The sequence below is a fragment of the Mytilus galloprovincialis genome, chromosome 4, assembly GCF_965363235.1.
Source record: "Mytilus galloprovincialis chromosome 4, xbMytGall1.hap1.1, whole genome shotgun sequence".
NCBI lineage: Eukaryota > Metazoa > Mollusca > Bivalvia > Mytilida > Mytilidae > Mytilus > Mytilus galloprovincialis.
Genome location: NC_134841.1, coordinates 94,025,420 through 94,042,167, shown reverse-complemented (window position 1 = coordinate 94,042,167; position 16,748 = coordinate 94,025,420). Strand labels below are relative to the sequence as shown.

Sequence of the window (16,748 nt, the reverse complement as noted above, 5' to 3'; positions counted from 1 at the left end):
ACCAAGAAAATGCTTATTTGGGCCCTTTTTGGCCCCTTATTCCTAAAATGTTGGGACCAAAACTCCCAAAATCAATACCAACCTTCCTTTTATGGTCATAAACCTTGTGTTAAAATTTCATAGATTTCTATTCACTTTTACTAAAGTTAGAGTGCGAAAACTAAAAGTATTCGGACGCCGGACGACGACGACGACGACAACGACGCAGACGCCAACGTGATAGCAATATACGACGAAAATTTTTTCAAAATTTGCGGTCGTATAAAAATGAAAAAGACAAACAAACAACAGCACATATGACACAACATAGAAAACTAAAGATGGTGATTTGAGCCAGTTTACCTAACAAAAAGCCTTTTAGACTTTAACTGGCATGATGTGACATACATGTAAGATGGTCGAAAACTCGATCTTTGACAGTCATGATCGACAATTTATGTTGTGGCTAGAACTTTTCTTTAGATGTCTAAACTCAAATTTGAGAAACATATGATTGAGATAAAGCAGTGCACTTGTGTCATAAAATCTCTTAAACTGTTGATTCTGTAAGGCTTTGTGTATGACCCCGACTGAGTCTTCTTATAGCCTACTTCTAGTAAAGAAATTAAGTTGCAGATCTGAGAGAGAGCTTACATTTATGGGGACAGTTTGTCCCTTTGACCTGGTTCTCACTTGAAATACCTAGAATGGCCTTTTATAAAACAGTGTGGGGCAATTTTAAACCCTAGTTTAGATGGATCACACTGCATCCCTTGATTTGTAACCTATATCTATGGGGACAGTTTGTTCCTCTGACCTTGTTATCTCTTCTAATAAGTTGTGATCTCTGAGTATACGTTATATTCTCATTGGTTTTTAATTGTTGTTTTGTGACTGATATTAAGTACAAACATTTTGTAAGACCCAGATTGCCCCTATTATTATCCAATGTGGGGACAGTTTTACTACATGTACTAATAGTTTTCAGTTATAAATATTACCAGACCATTGGTTGATGATAGCGATTTGTGGCCATAACAGTCAGAACCGTAAGAAAACTTAATTGCTTTTAATGGATTCTTTTTAACAAATGAAGTTAAAAGGTGTCTGATGGATAAAAAAAACCACACCAAATTTAAGGGCATTTGATTATGTGTCTGACCAGTTTCGGTCAATCAAAGGCTTACTAATCATTGGTTGTGCCTTATATAAATTGTTTTATTATTTGTATTCTGTTATAAATAGCTACTAATCTTTCTAGCAATTAAATGAACCTTTAGAAGTAATACTGTAAATTCAGAAATTAATGCGAGGTTTTTATTATTGCGAAAAATGCGAACGAGTTGTAAACGCAAAAATTTAAACTCGCATTTTGAAATATTTTATATGAATTTAACAGTATTTTTCTCAAACTCGTAAAAATTAAAATCGCATTTAAGTCTAAAATGACAAAATCGCAATAATAAATGCACGCAATAATTTCTGAATTTACAGTACTCTATTATTTTGAAACCTCAGATAACTTTACTTAGAATTGTCAACAGAGTAGTTATCCTCTAAAGAAGGGGTCAATTCATGGGAATTTGCAACTAACTCAATATACATAAACCTTGGGAAGTTGTCCACTGATTAATTATATAGGAAGTAATCTGACAGTCTTCACTTATAATTATTAGAACCTTGGATGTAATTGTTTCGTTTAGTGGTGTAAGAAATGATCCTAATCATGACTGTTTGAACATTTGAATGCAAGATGTAATATTAATTTGAATTTTTAAACACAATTCTCTGGATCAGGCTTTAAGGAGCCATCTCTATGGCTAACAGACACATGGAAAGACAATGGTTGATAAATAAATAAGTAGCCAGTGACCATGAGTAATTACTACTCCCAAAATCAGCTTTCTGTGAGTTTGACTAGGTATGTAAACGCACTAAAAAGAAGTGGCAGAGTAAATAGCTTAAAGACACAGAATGTTTTGTTCATAAAAATGACATTTATTTTCTTCAAAAAATGACATTTCAAATTTTGTTGACAATACTAAACTTTTATGATTACAAAACAGAATATGACTGACTACCTCTACACAATAATGATTACAATATAAAATACACATTAAATAAATGATTGAGTCAGATCTTTATATAGAAAGTTAAAACAACTTTATACATAGATCAGATCTGGGAAAAAAATGGTTTAACATATTAATTTCATATGATTGTTTACAAATAAGAATTGTCAAAAGAGAAACCTGTTTTTTTTTATTATTACTGGTAATCATTATATATTTTTCATAGATTTCTTTTGCAATCTAAATAACATCTTATACAAAAATACAGGAGAAGTCACTTTATTTATAACTTCAAGTTTTAAGCAACTAAAAAATTAGCATGTTGGAACCAATTCACTGTATACAAAACTTAGTACTGGTGAAAACCTCAAAGTTCTTAAAAAAAACAAAGAATTCACAGTAAAGGTGGGTATACAACCAGTGTCAATGAAAAGTGTTTGTGGTATGATATTAGTTTCAGGTGTACGAGAGAAAAAGAAAAAAAATCCAGCAATATCTGGGGTACAGACAGGAGAGGGATATTTTATATTATAGTTAGCTATCAGCAAAAGAATTTCCAACAAAATCTGATATGGTTAAGACATTTCAATATACAATATTGCTGGACATGAAAAGATAAACAAATCCTTTTTCACCATGAATATGTCTAATATAGACAATAACTGAAACATATACATTCAAATCAGTGGGATATAAAGGTGGCTCTAGTGGTGTCATTTCTCCTATGGATTTGTCTTATTTTTTTAAATACAAATAAATAAAGGAAATAAAGGATGAAAAAAAAAAAAAGCTTGAATCCACACCCAGAACCAGTATTTCCAAACTAAATTGATAACCGTTGTAAAACATACAACCTAAGTAGCATCTCATAATACTCAAAATATATAAATATTTTGTAAATTTGTTCAAAGGAAAGCACAGTAATGTAGGTTTTGTACATTTCAGCACTCAAATAAAGTTAATCAAATATTCTATCAAGATAGAAATTTTACAGGTTGTCAAATTGTCAAAGTAAAAATGCCAAAATAATGAAAATATCAACCCAAAATGCATTTTTTTTATCTTGATATATATAGTATGAGAACTAAGTATGAAACAGTTTAATCTGTCTCATTTTAGCCATGACAATTGTATAATAATTGACAACTTTTATGTTTTATATGTGTAATGTTAAAACAAATTAAGTGGGGTGCTTAATCAAAATACAAAGAGTTATCCCCCATTGCACAACCTGCTTTTTATCATCAATAAATCCACATTGTTCATTGAAGAATTCAATCACTAATTTGTTTTACGGGTAAGTAGATGTATTTATCAGATAGCAAACATTTTAACTCTTCATTTCAACAATCATTTTACAAAATTCAAACTGATTTACAAGGTTTCACCTATAATAATTTCTGTACAAAACTAGTCTGAGGAACAAACAGGATAGGCAAAAAGCTAAATGTAGTAATTAAAATGATTGAAGTCTGGAATTCAATTCCAATCCATACAATTAGACTGATTGATTCTACTAGGATAACTGATGTATGTAATATTTCAACAAAGATTTGAAATGTATTCTTCTCAAAGAAATAACTGTTGAGCAAAAAAACGTTGGAGAACAATAACATAATAAATATTTAGAGGAGATATCAAACTCTATTATAATTTTACACTGTAATCTATGATATTATCTACAAATATGTGAAAATCTTGTCGTTATTTTGAACATTTTGCTGTTGTTCCTTTAGAAAATCTACATATACATGTATGTCACTACTGCCTTGTTTGATACAAAAAGTATATCTATATACAGCCAAAAAACTTTCATGAAAGAAAGATCATTTATAATTTTTTAAAAATAATAACCTCTTAATTATAATAGCAAATTCCTAATGTTTTGATCATCAAATCTTTCTTTATTCCAAGCAATTTATTATTTAACAAAAAGCTATAAAGTGATTCAAGGCTACAAAATACCCTGTTAGTCAGTATTCAAATATAAAAAAAAATCTTAATTTTCTATTATCAAAAGAAGCCCTTCATTCATATTCAATCCTGCAAATTTTATCTGATCAACAGATGTTTTTTTTAAACATCATTATTATAATAATAAAACTGATTTATATTTCATAATGCAATTTTTGTTTATAAAAAGCCTTTTTAAAAAATATAATAATCAAATTTTAATATGATCCTTCTTCTTTAGAGTTTTTATTTACTCGATTTTTCCTTCTTCTGGTTGACTCGCGACAGGGGGAGGAATACTAGCCCCTGGGGTGCTGCTGCCTGTGGGGGTTTTCTTGTCCTGACCCCAGGGACTATGAGCTACAGAAGGGGAATTCTGAAAGTCTTTGCTATCTTCTTCTGGATTGTTGGTTTCAAACTGTGAATTTTCCAATCGTGTAATTAACCTTTCATCTTCATCACCAAACTCTCCTCCCATCAAAGTAGGTTCTCCAACAACCATTACATCCTGTTAATCAAAAGATAATGTAAAAGTGTAAACATCTGGTCAAATTTTAATATTCATAACAATATTTGTATTAAATGTTCAATAACAAAATGAAGAAGAGGAAGAGAATCATTTGTTATTCTTATGTTGAATGCATACACCGGAAAGAAATAACTCACTGTAAATTCTAAATTTTTTGTGATGTTCTTATTCATGCAAGGGATAGGTTTTTTGCTAAATAAAAATTATCATTTTAATTTTGATACATTATATCAGCCTTGAGCTGTTTTATGCTCTTTGCTTGGGTTTTTGTCTGTTTGACATAATCCCCATTTCAATTCTCAGTTATTGCTTAGTTTATGACAGAACATTATTGAAAACTCCAGAAAAATATGCAATGTTCAGTATATTGTCAATTGTGTTAACATCCATTGCTTAAGATTTTAAGTGGTTTAACGAAAGGATTGAATCAGGAAATTCATCACTGTTTATTGAACTATCTCAAAGCGGTCCATCTGCCTAGAAGTCAGGGAGATTTTTGTTGTTGTACTGCCAGTCCTCTACCATAGCTGATGAACTTTCCCAAAGAAAAGGCTTGTAATATGTTAAACTCCAGGAGATTACAACATATAACTCTACTTATTAAACTTACCCCAGGGACAGAGCTCCCAATGCCTTGAGGTCCAGGGGATCGTTTCTTTGTTGGACCTCCGCCACTATTCAGATTTCCAGCAGCATTTCCTGTTGAAGATTTCCTTTTCCGCCTTTTACCTGGCTGTCTCGTTGGTTCTGTAAAATCAGCAAACATTCCAGCTTTAACAACAGAACAATACACCAGGTTTTATTTTTCTTGTTCTTTAAAAACAAATCTTGCCAGAAGCAAAAAGACTACAACTCAGCTAAGCACATATACATTATACATATATGTAGAATTTTACAATGAGAAAACTTTATATCTCTTTTCAGAACTCCTATGCGTAGGATAAAAGTTATCATCCTTATTGGGAATGTGTAGGAAAACTGTTAAAACTTTATATTTAGTCATATCTTCTATAAAAGTCTGACACCACTAATCAACATGGCAAACCTTTATTTTCAAAAAGGTCACATCTCCAATAAGGTCAGTTTTTCTGGTCTCAAGGATGACCTTTAAATACAGGTTTTACTGTAAACACCTATGAAATTTTGATAATTTTGAAATATTTTTGTAGAAGCTCCCAACAATACCAGTATCATTTAAACAAGACTTAGGCATATATTATTCGAACATTAAGCATAAGTATATGGTTGTAACATTAATTATACAGTATTCTATAATTAGACATATAGTAATCAATCAAGTACTGACCTTGCTTGCCTTTGCCTGGAGGAGCTACCATTCTCTGCCATTTTTGGAACAATGTTGTTTTGAGACAATCCCTTGGATTTAACCCGTATGCTTTATGTCTAGACATTAACTCCTGCATTGGTTCCAAGATCACACAAAGCTGAAATATGAAGTTTGCTGATGAGTTTCAAAATAAGGAAAGTTCAATAATTGTTGATAAATTTTGAAATACATTCACTTAAATCAAGGAGTTATATAAAGTCCAAAAAAAATATTTCTCTATGTGTTTTTTTTTTAAAGATTTCATTACAAACTGTGCTCTTTTAATTTTTTCCATTTGTCATATAAAGAAATATTTTCACTGTCAAAACATGGGGTTTCATGAGAAGAATTAAAATAGATTTTTCAGCAATGCAGTTTAAGGTATATGTAATGAAATTGTGAACGAAAAGTGGGGATTTGAGAGCATCTTTTTAAAATGCTATTTCATTGAAAAACCCCAAGAACCTCATGATAATAAAAAAATGTTAATATTTAAGCAGACCTAACCACTGAAAAATCTTCAAAATAAATGTTTCAGAAAACAGGTAATCTATTATTTTCCTTCAACTTTTGCATACACAAATCATATGTAATCCTTTTGATCCATTATGATACCATTCATAATCTCTTATCTTCCAATTTGGTTTGATGACTGCCATTATCAAAATAAATAACAGGGACAATACATGAAAATACAAATGAGAAATAGCTGTGTAGGAAGATATTCATTCAGCATGTAAAATAAAAGAAACTTCATAGACAACTCTGAACAGACAAAAGTGGAATACAATCGTCACTTAAATAAGCTGTAGTGTAGACAACTCTGAACAGACAAAAGTGGAATACAATCGTCACTTAAATAAGCTGTAGTGTAGACAACTCTGAACAGACAAAAGTGGAATACAATCGTCACTTAAATAAGCTGTAGTGTAGACAACTCTGAACAGACAAAAGTGGAATACAATCGTCACTTAAATAAGCTGTAGTGTAGACAACTCTGAACAGACAAAAGTGGAATACAATCGTCACTTAAATAAGCTGTAGTGTAGACAACCCTGAACAGACAAAAGTGGAATACAATCGTCACTTAAATAAGCTGTAGTGTAGACAACTCTGAACAGACAAAAGTGGAATACAATCGTCACTTAAATAAGCTGTAGTGTAGTTATCTATTTGACAATAGAATTTTCAGTTTGGATTCTCTGTCAATTGACCCCAAGGTTTAGCAACCTTTGACCTATTGATGTGATACAAATCACTTCTGCTTTGCAGCATTGGAAATTTATGTTTGTGTTTTCAAAAGTGTGATATAAAAAGTTGATAATCTGATTCAGACAAATTCATCTACTTCATCTAAAAAAGACATTTGAAATTTTAACAATATTGTAACTTACCCGTAAGAAGTTGAGCGTGTAGTTAGTTAGTCCCTGTCTTGTTATATTTTTTGATAACTGTTCAACCATTGAAGGATCCTGGAAAAAAAAAATAACATTAAAAGATTCACATTATCATATTGCTTTGTGTGTCTTATTAAATAATTATACTTTTTTTTTGTAATTGGTGGGTATCATGTTCAATTTGGTTCTGACAAGATCAGGGTCATAAAAAGAATTGTTCTCACACCAACATAGATATTAGTGTCATATATTTTACTACAAATGCATCCAGTTCATCAATTGAGTAATTGCAGTAAACTATAAGGGTTATCTACTGTTGTTTTATTGGTTATATTGCAACAGGTTTTAATGTTTGATGACATTCCAGGCACAGATGAAAATATCATCAAGACATATCTCAAAGTCTTAATAGAGCCCAAACACATATAGCTCACATCTCACTACAAGTTGAAGGCAGTTCACCATGACAAATAGACCATGTTGTGAGCTTTACCTGTTAAGTATCACTGAAATATTTGGTATATTAACTCTTAACAGTCACCATATATGTTTTTGATTGTTTTTATAGTTGAGAATAACTCTAACATGTACAGTCACCATATATGTTTTTGATTGTTTTTATACTTGAAAATAACTCTAACATGTACAGTCACCATATATGTTTTTGATTGTTTTTATACTTGAGAATAACTCTAACATGTACAGTCACCATATAGGTTTTTGATTGTTTTTATACTTGAAAACAACTCTAACATGTACAGTCACCATATATGTTTTTGATTGTTTTTATACTTGAGAATAACTCTAACATGTACAGTCACCATATATGTTTTTGATTGTTTTTATACTTCAGTATAACTCTAACATGTACAGTCACCATATAGGTTTTTGATTGTTTTTATACTTGAGAATAACTCTAACATGTACAGTCACCATATATGTTTTTGATTGTTTTTATACTTGAGAATAACTCTAACATGTACAGTCACCATATAGGTTTTTGATTGTTTTTATACTTGAGAATAACTCTAACATGTACAGTCACCATATATGTTTTAGATTGTTTTTATACTTGAGAATAACTCTAACATGTACAGTCACCATACAGGTTTTAGATTGTTTTTATACTTGAGAATAACTCTAACATGTACAGTCACCATATAGGTTTTTGATTGTTTTTATACTTGAGAATAATGAACAATGAAATTCAGTATATCTTCAAGTTATCTATTATTTGCTTTCTCAGGAAATTCATATAAATATTCTTTTAAAATCTCCAAATTTCACTCATTCTAAATTTCATAATCTTATTATTTCAGCTTTGGTTATTTTTTTTGTTATGATATTTATACATATGAGGAGCTTTAATTATCACCATTAATGAGGGAGGAGCTTTAATTATCAGCATTAATGAGGTAGTAGCTCTTTTTATTTAGTTGTTAACACCTACATAGTTATGACACTATGCTTGGTAGCTCTATTTACCTAAACTGCTGACATTTGAAATATATTCTATAAAAACATTGCCATGGCATTACTTGGGATGAGATCTTGATGTTTAGTTCTTATTAAGTACATTGTTATGACACGAGATAGAATGTGCTTTAATTACCTGCATTGCTATAACACTCCGTGGGATAAGCTCTCTGTGTTGGCGAACTTGAAAATGCCATGATCTAATTCTCATCAAATCGTCAAACGTAAATTCTAATATCAATCTGCCTTCTGTTACAACCTACAAAACATATACTATATACAGTCAAGGGTACTACTTAAACAAGTGATTTCAGAATCACTACTTTAAGTGATTTTGGCTGTGAAATATTTTTAAACCAGGTGCTCCGCAGGGCGCAGCTTTATACGACCGCAGAGGTCGAACCAAGAACAGTTGGGGCAAGTATGGACAAAACATTCAAGCGTGATACAGCTCTGAATTTGGATTGTGATCAAATTTTTGACATTACATGGTTTTTTTTACACAAAACAAATGTCAAGATTTTACAAATCAATTAAAGATTTCTTCTTCAAACTTATTTAAATCTAAAATTAAATAGTTGACACAGCATAGGTTTCTGATACAGAATGAATGTGGTCTAATGAACTTAAAAATTTTTTTTTGCCTTTGAGCAATTCACTATGCTATTTTTTTTTCACATCCCCGTTTCCCTTTTTCCAAAACTGATATCAATTCAAATTTCTAATGGAGTTTGCAACAATAACTACTCTTTTAAATACATCATAAAATATTAAAATGTAAAATAAAGTGCTTGTTATCACTGAATGGTAAAGATTGGTTGGTAGTAAAAGTGAATATAAATTGTTTATTGTATAAAACAATAAAAAAACTTCATCAGAAACATTTTATATTGGCAAATTTCCAATGAAGTTATTTACATAAAGTTATTGGCAAATAAAAATAGAAAATGACATCATAGTCATGTCTGGCAAATGTCCAACATACATTATCTAAAAACATTTTAGATAAGATAAGGGAAAAAAGCTTCATCAGCAACATTTTATATTGGCAAATTTCCAATGAAGTTATTTACATAAAGTTATTGGCAAATAAAAATAGAAAATGACATCATAGTCATGTCTGGCAAATTTCCAACATATATTATCAACTACTATTCTATACAAAGAAAGATAACTCCAATTGAAAATTAATTGCTATTGCACAATATTGTGCAATTAGATATTCCTTGCTATTGTGCAATACTGTGCAATTGAAAATTTTTTGCTATTGCACAATACTTGATATGGAATCCTGATTTGGACCAACTTGAAAACTGGGCCCATAATCAAAAATCAAAGTACATGTTTAGATAAAGCATATCAAATAAGCCCAAGAATTTAATTTTTGTTAAAATCAAACTTAGTTTAATTTTGGACCCTTTGGACCTTAATGTAGACCAATTTGAAAACTGGACCAAAAATTAAGAATCTACATACACAGTTAGATTTGGCATATGAAAGAACCCATTTATTCAATTTTTGATGAAATCAAACAAAGTTTAATTTTGGACCCCCATTTGGACCAACTTGAAAACTAGGCCAATAATCAATCAAAGCGCGAAAGCGCTGTAAAGGCAGTTAATTACAGGTTGTGTGTATTTCTAGTCCAGTTATATCATTATCTTCCATAGAACAGAGGTGGTTTGTAGAATTTAAGATTTAGAGTTCTTTTGTACCTAGTTCACCTATATCTATAGTCTACTGTTTACAGTATATTTTCTGTGCCTCGCCATGAAAGGCATTTTTAGCCATGGCCTTGTCAGTTTGCTTTAAATTTATGAGTTTGACTGTCCCTTTGGTGTCTTTCGTCCCTCTTCTTTAGACATATAAGAACTTTTCCTTTTCAATATAAATAGACTATTTTTAATTATTGATTGTATACGCATATTCTATGACTCCCATAAAAAATAGTTCACAAAGATTGACTAGTCTCTGTACTGTGTGTATAGCAAGAACATCAAGTAACATAATGGTAAATGTACATAGTAACACATCAACTTTTTTGATGACCATACCTGCCAACTGTCAGTATTTGCAGAGTATTTCCCCCATCGAGCTCGAGGCTCTCAAATGGAAATTTTGTAAGAGCAATTTTGTCGAATATTTTAAAGAAAACAATTAATTCAACAATGGCAATGAGCTTGTTTATGCACGAAGAAGCCAAAAACCACATTAGAATATATTTGAAGGGAATCCATGACAAATCGCCCCATTAGCAAATAGCCCCACTTTTTCACTAACTCACCCCACTTTAAAAAAAAAAACTGCCCCAACCTGGATAACCATATCGCCCCACTTGTGAAATGTGTTATATCCCTTAATATTACTCCTGCCAACTTGCCCCACCTAATAGAAAACGATAATATCTAGATAAATATATTATTAACCAGGAAGAATTTACTAATGCCAACTCGCCCCACTCATGTAAAAAGATGTTATCCCGTTGTATATAAGTTAAATTCCGTTAATATTACTCCTGCTAACTGGTCCCACCTAATGGAAATCGGTGAAATCTAGATAAATATATTATTAACCAGGATGAATTTAGTAATGCCAACTCTCCCCACTTATGGAAAAAGATGTTATCCCGTTGAATATAAGTTAAATTCCTTATATTGCATTATGATACAATTAACAGGTTTCTTTTCAATTGTTATGCAAATAACTAAGCTTCAAAACTTAGTTATTCTTCAACAATACATTTTTTTTTTAGAATTATAATTTCAGTATATCAATAATAGTAATTAAATAAATTTTCGGTTTGTTTGTATTCTGTGTAGATTAGTTTTCATTAAAGTGGTGCGAGTTTTTATTTTTAATTATATATATATATATATTAATCTAAATATTACCGTTTTTTTATAAGTAGGGCGGGTTGGCAGGAGTAATATTTAACATGATTTAACCAATTTCACATGTGGGGCGATTGATAAATCAGTTTGTGGTGGTTTTTTTAAAAGTGGGCGATTAGCCAGTGGGGCGACTTGTCCTGCTTCCATTTGAAGGCCCCCTTGAAGGTTTTGTATGACTATATGAACCATCTTCCACGTAAAACCCCCATGTGCATTTTGAAAAGTTGGCAGATATGTTTCTAACTCCAGGCAAAATCTACCGGTATGAATGAAAAATAAGTTTTCAATTAAGGCTCTGTGGCCATAACAGCTGTCTCATTAGCATTTTAACCACTTCCCATATTTGCAATTAAAACAATAGAAGAAAATTATTCAACGCAAAAACAAAACTTACTTGTAAATATGAAATTCTCTTTACGGTATGAGTTTTTCTCATTGTTTGAGATTGTACAGTAGTACCTGTAACTGCTTATACCTATTTCTTATTCACTTTTGCTTGATAAACTCACTAAATATCATGTATATACATTGTACCACATCTCCTTATTTTTATATGCATTCCTATAACATGAACAATTGTAATTCAATTCTATATACCAAAGCAAAATGAACTGCACCACTTTCATTCACTAGTATGCATCTTTTGGCAAAATACAAGTTCTTAAATGACACAAGATATATTTATTGATAAAAAAATAAAATTTAGTATACAACTCTTTAACAGGTATAAAAAAAAAAAAAGCACAGCTGTGTCATAACTTGTGAAATCTGTGCTGAAAACATAGACATTGATGGTATTTGAGTAATTCCATATGTGAAGCTCAACATTAGCTCGTCAGTTGGTGGTGGACAGTTATAGTTCCTTTCTGCAGGCTAGGATGAATGACTTTTCAGGAAAACCAATTTCACAAATCAAAACTTTCCTCTAGATTTCTCCTACAATATTCATCCAGTTTAGTTCTTTTGGTTTAATTGGACACCGTCCTGATTTTTAATTTTGCAAACCATTCAGTCTCTTGCTTGCAAATGGTGCATGAAAATAGGATGGGTATGGCAGTAGACAAGTCTCTTTAAAGTGGGTTTGTGCCCTGAAAAAAAGTTTTATAACTTAAGTTTTTTTGAAACTTGTGCAACACACATACCTAAATAACTATAACATAGAAGAGAGCATCATTCGTGTCAATGTTTTGTTCCTGTTTACATTGTCATTGATATTTTTTCAGAAAGCCTGAGGCATAGCTCATGAATTCCTGTCATTACATCCTAAATTAACATAATTACTGCTAGAATAATTATCAGTATGATATACGTACACTATCATTGTACAGCCCAAGTCTTCAGTATATATAATTGTTGCATTCATTCACTCCTGTGTTCAGTCGTTCAAAAATATTTAAACATCAACAAATGAACTTTAATAAGGACAAGAAAACACTAGAAAAGATACGTACATACAACCCGTGTTTAAGTGTATTTGAAAGAGAAATATATCTGGTTAAACGATGTATAAAGGAGGAAAAAATTGTAGATATTGCATTACGATGCTTTCTACCTAATAGCACGTGGATATGTTTACATATTTAGACTTGACCCAGTATGACCCGTACCTTGTAGGTCACCGCCGTCGTTTAAACACTAGACTACAGTCGTGTATAAGACAATAAAATGCTTAAGCCTGTACTATTTGTGTGAAGTAAATGTGTTTTTTCTGTACATTTAAATTGTTTTACCTGATAGCAAGGACGTATATCTATCCGTTTCCTTCTCAATTCACTTTGTCAATTTCTTCGAGCTTCTTCAAAACATACGTATTACTGCGCCCGGAAGTGAAAAAAATATTAGAAATCCTCGTAAAATAATGCTATTTTCAATTTTGTGGAATCCATTTTGTTATATTTATTATATAAAGATAAAAAAAGTTACGATTAATTATGAATTTGCATATCATTATACGGAACGTCTATGGACTATTTTTCCATAGCTGTAAGTCGGTCATTTTGGCGGGAAATCATGTACACATACACACGTAGATTGGCTGGTACCTGATCGTAATGTTACACATCAGATATATCAAATAGCTAATACCCGGAACGTAGTACCGGGAACCAGGATAATACGTAGACAACATACATAACTAATACCGAAATTGAAAACGCTTTACGGTTTCTCGTTTATAAACCGAATTCCGCTTTGAATTATAGAAGATGCAATATTAATCATGTTCAGTCGACTTTTCATTGTTATATCAACGTCTGAACTAATTAAAAAATCTTTAGATGTCAGATAACACTCGAAATTGACCCGACCTCTTTCCACACCGAATACAAATAATGATAGTTTGTAGTCAGGTTGACTGCTTATAATGCAAAATACACATTAATAACAAGTTCTATAAAACGAACAATACACACTGATCGTTTCTTTAGTCCCCAATGTAAATGAAAGAAACAAAAACCATATCATACCATAACCAGATGCTCCGCAGGGCGTAGCTTTATACGACCACAGAGGTTGAACCCTGAACGGTTGGGGCAAGTATGGACACAACATTCAAGCTGGATTCAGCTCTAAATTTGGATTGTGATTAAATAGTTGACACAGCATAGGTTTCTGACACAGAATGAATGTGTTCTAATGAACTTAAAATTTTTGTTTTCTCTTAGAGCAATTCACTATGCTGTTGAATATTAATCCTCTCAAAAAAATGTTTGAAGAAATTTTCTTTTTTATTTATGAAATTTCAAATGAGAAAAATTGAACCCAATTTTTTTAATCACATCCCCCTTTCCCTTATTCCAAAACCAATCTCAATTAAAATTTCTAATGGAGTTTGCAACAATAACTACTCATTTAAATACATCATAAAATATTAAGATGTAAAAAAAACTGCTTGTTATCACTGAATGGTAAAGATTATTTTAATTTATCAGTTGGTAGTAAAAAGTGAATATACATTGTATATTGTATATAACAAAGATTTAAGTTGATTCTGGACAAAGAAAGATAACTCCAATTAAAAAAAAATCTTGCTATTGCACAATATTTTGCAATTAGATATTTCTTGCTTACTATTCTGGACAAAGAAAGATAACTCTAATTAAAAAAAATTTGCTATTTCACAATATTGTGCAATTAGATATTTCTTGCCATTGCGCAATACTGTGCAATTGAAAAGACTTGCTATTGCACAATACTTAATATAATAATTTTAGATCCTGATTTGGACCAACTTGAAAACTGGGCCCATAATAAAAAATCTAAGTACATTTTTGGATTCAGCATATCAAAGAACCCCAATATTTCAATTTTTGTTAAAATCAGACTAAGTTTAATTTTGGACCCTTTGGACTTTAGTGTAGACCAATTTGAAAACAGGACCAAAAATGAAGAATCTACATACACAGTTAGATTTGGTATATCAAAGAACCCCATTTATTCAATTTTTGATGAAATCAAACAAAGTTTAATTTTGGACCCCGATTTGGACCAACTTGAAAACTGGGCCAATAATCAAGAATCTAAGTACATTTTTAGATTCAGCTTATCAAAGAACCTAACTGATTCATTTTTTGTCAAAACCAAACTAAGTTTAATTTTGGACCCTTTGGACCTTAATGTAGACCAATTTGAAAACGGGACCAAAAGTTAAGAATCTACATACACAGTCATGTTAGATTGGGCATATCAAAGAACCCCAATTATTCAATTTTGATGAAATCAAACAAAGTTTAATTTTGGACCCTTTGGGCCCCTTATTCTGTTGGGACCAAAACTCCCAAAATCAATACCAACCTTCCTTTTATGGTCATAAACCTTGTGTTTAAATTTCATAGATTTCTATTTACTTATACTAACGTTATGGTGCGAAAACCAAGAAAAATGCTTATTTGTTTCCCTTTTTGGCCCCTAATTCCTAAACTGTTGAGACCTAAACTCCCAAAATCAATACCAACCTTCCTTTTGTAGTCATTAACATTGTGTTTAAATTTCATTGATTTCTATTTACTTAAACTAAAGTAATTGTGCGAAAACCAAGAATAATGCTTATTTGGGCCCTTTTTTGGCCCCTAATTCCTAAACTGTTGAAACCAAAACTCCCAAAATCAATCCCAACCGTTCTTTTGTGGTCATAAACCTTGTGTCAAAATTTCATAGATTTCTATTAACTTAAACTAAAGTTATAGTGCGAAAACCAAGAAAATGCTTATTTGGGCCCTTTTTGGCCCCTAATTCCTAAAATGTTGGGACCAAAACTCCCAAAATCAATACCAACCTTCCTTTTGTGGTCATAAACCTTGTGTTAAAATTTCATAGATTTCCATTCACTTTTACTAAAGTTAGAGTGCGAAAACTAAAAGTATTCGGACGACGACGACGACGACGACGACGCCAACGTGATAGCAATATACGACGAAAATTTTTTCAAATTTTGCGGTCGTATAAAAAGAAGAGGAGAAATTCGAACATTTCCGGATCTATTTCTGGCCAAAAGACCCCCTGCATAGATTGCGTATGAAAAGATGAACCTCATGACTTGAAAGTCAGGCCTTAAAGCACTGCCTTTAAAAATCTAAGTACATTTTTAAATTCAGCATATCAAAGAACCCCAAGGATTCAATTTTTGTTAAAATCAAACTAAGTTTAATTTTGGACCCTTTGGAGATTAATGTACACCAATTTGAAAACATGACCAAAAATTAAGAATCTACATACATAGTTAGATTCGGCATATCAAAGAACCCCAATTATTCAATTTTTGATGAAATCACACAAAGTTCAATTTTGGACCCTTTGGGCCCCTTATTCCTAAACTGTTGGGACCAAAACTCCCAAAATCAAACCCAACCTTCCTTTTATGGTCATAAACCTTGTGTTTAAATTTCATAGATTTCTATTTACTTATACTAAAGTTATGGTGCAAAAAACAAAAATAATGCTTATTTGGGCCCCTTTTTGGCCCCTAATTCATAAACTGTTGTGACCTCAACTCCAAAAATCAATCCCAACCTTCCTTTTGTGGTCATAAACCTTGTGTTTAAATTTCATTGATTTCTATTTACTTATACTAAAGTTATTGTGCGAAAACCAAGAATAATGCTTATTTGGGCCCTTTTTTGGCCCTTA

The 16,748-nt window shown here is 31.4% G+C and overlaps 1 protein-coding gene and 1 long non-coding RNA gene across 3 annotated transcripts in view; both read right to left on the bottom strand.

Moving 5' to 3' along the window:
- Positions 1-1,956: 1,956 nt before the first annotated feature.
- The window catches only part of LOC143073429 (LIM domain-binding protein 2-like), a 38,932-nt gene continuing 24,140 nt past the window's right edge, over positions 1,957-16,748 (bottom strand). The window contains exons 6-10 of one of the 2 annotated variants that reach the window (XM_076248974.1): positions 8,870-8,992; positions 7,255-7,332; positions 5,840-5,978; positions 5,144-5,304; positions 1,957-4,512 (exon numbers count right to left, since the gene is read on the bottom strand). In XM_076248974.1, the coding sequence (XP_076105089.1) occupies positions 4,255-4,512; positions 5,144-5,304; positions 5,840-5,978; positions 7,255-7,332; positions 8,870-8,992 (759 nt within the window). In that variant the 3' untranslated portion in view covers positions 1,957-4,254. The remainder of the gene's footprint in view (positions 4,513-5,143; positions 5,305-5,839; positions 5,979-7,254; positions 7,333-8,869; positions 8,993-16,748) is intronic. The other variant, XM_076248975.1, reaches the window with a different exon arrangement.
- Positions 12,291-15,292, bottom strand: LOC143073430 (uncharacterized). Its single transcript, XR_012977499.1, has 2 exons — positions 13,355-15,292; positions 12,291-12,712 (listed from the first exon to the last, which is right to left on the bottom strand). It is a non-coding gene; the product is annotated as an uncharacterized LOC143073430 (long non-coding RNA).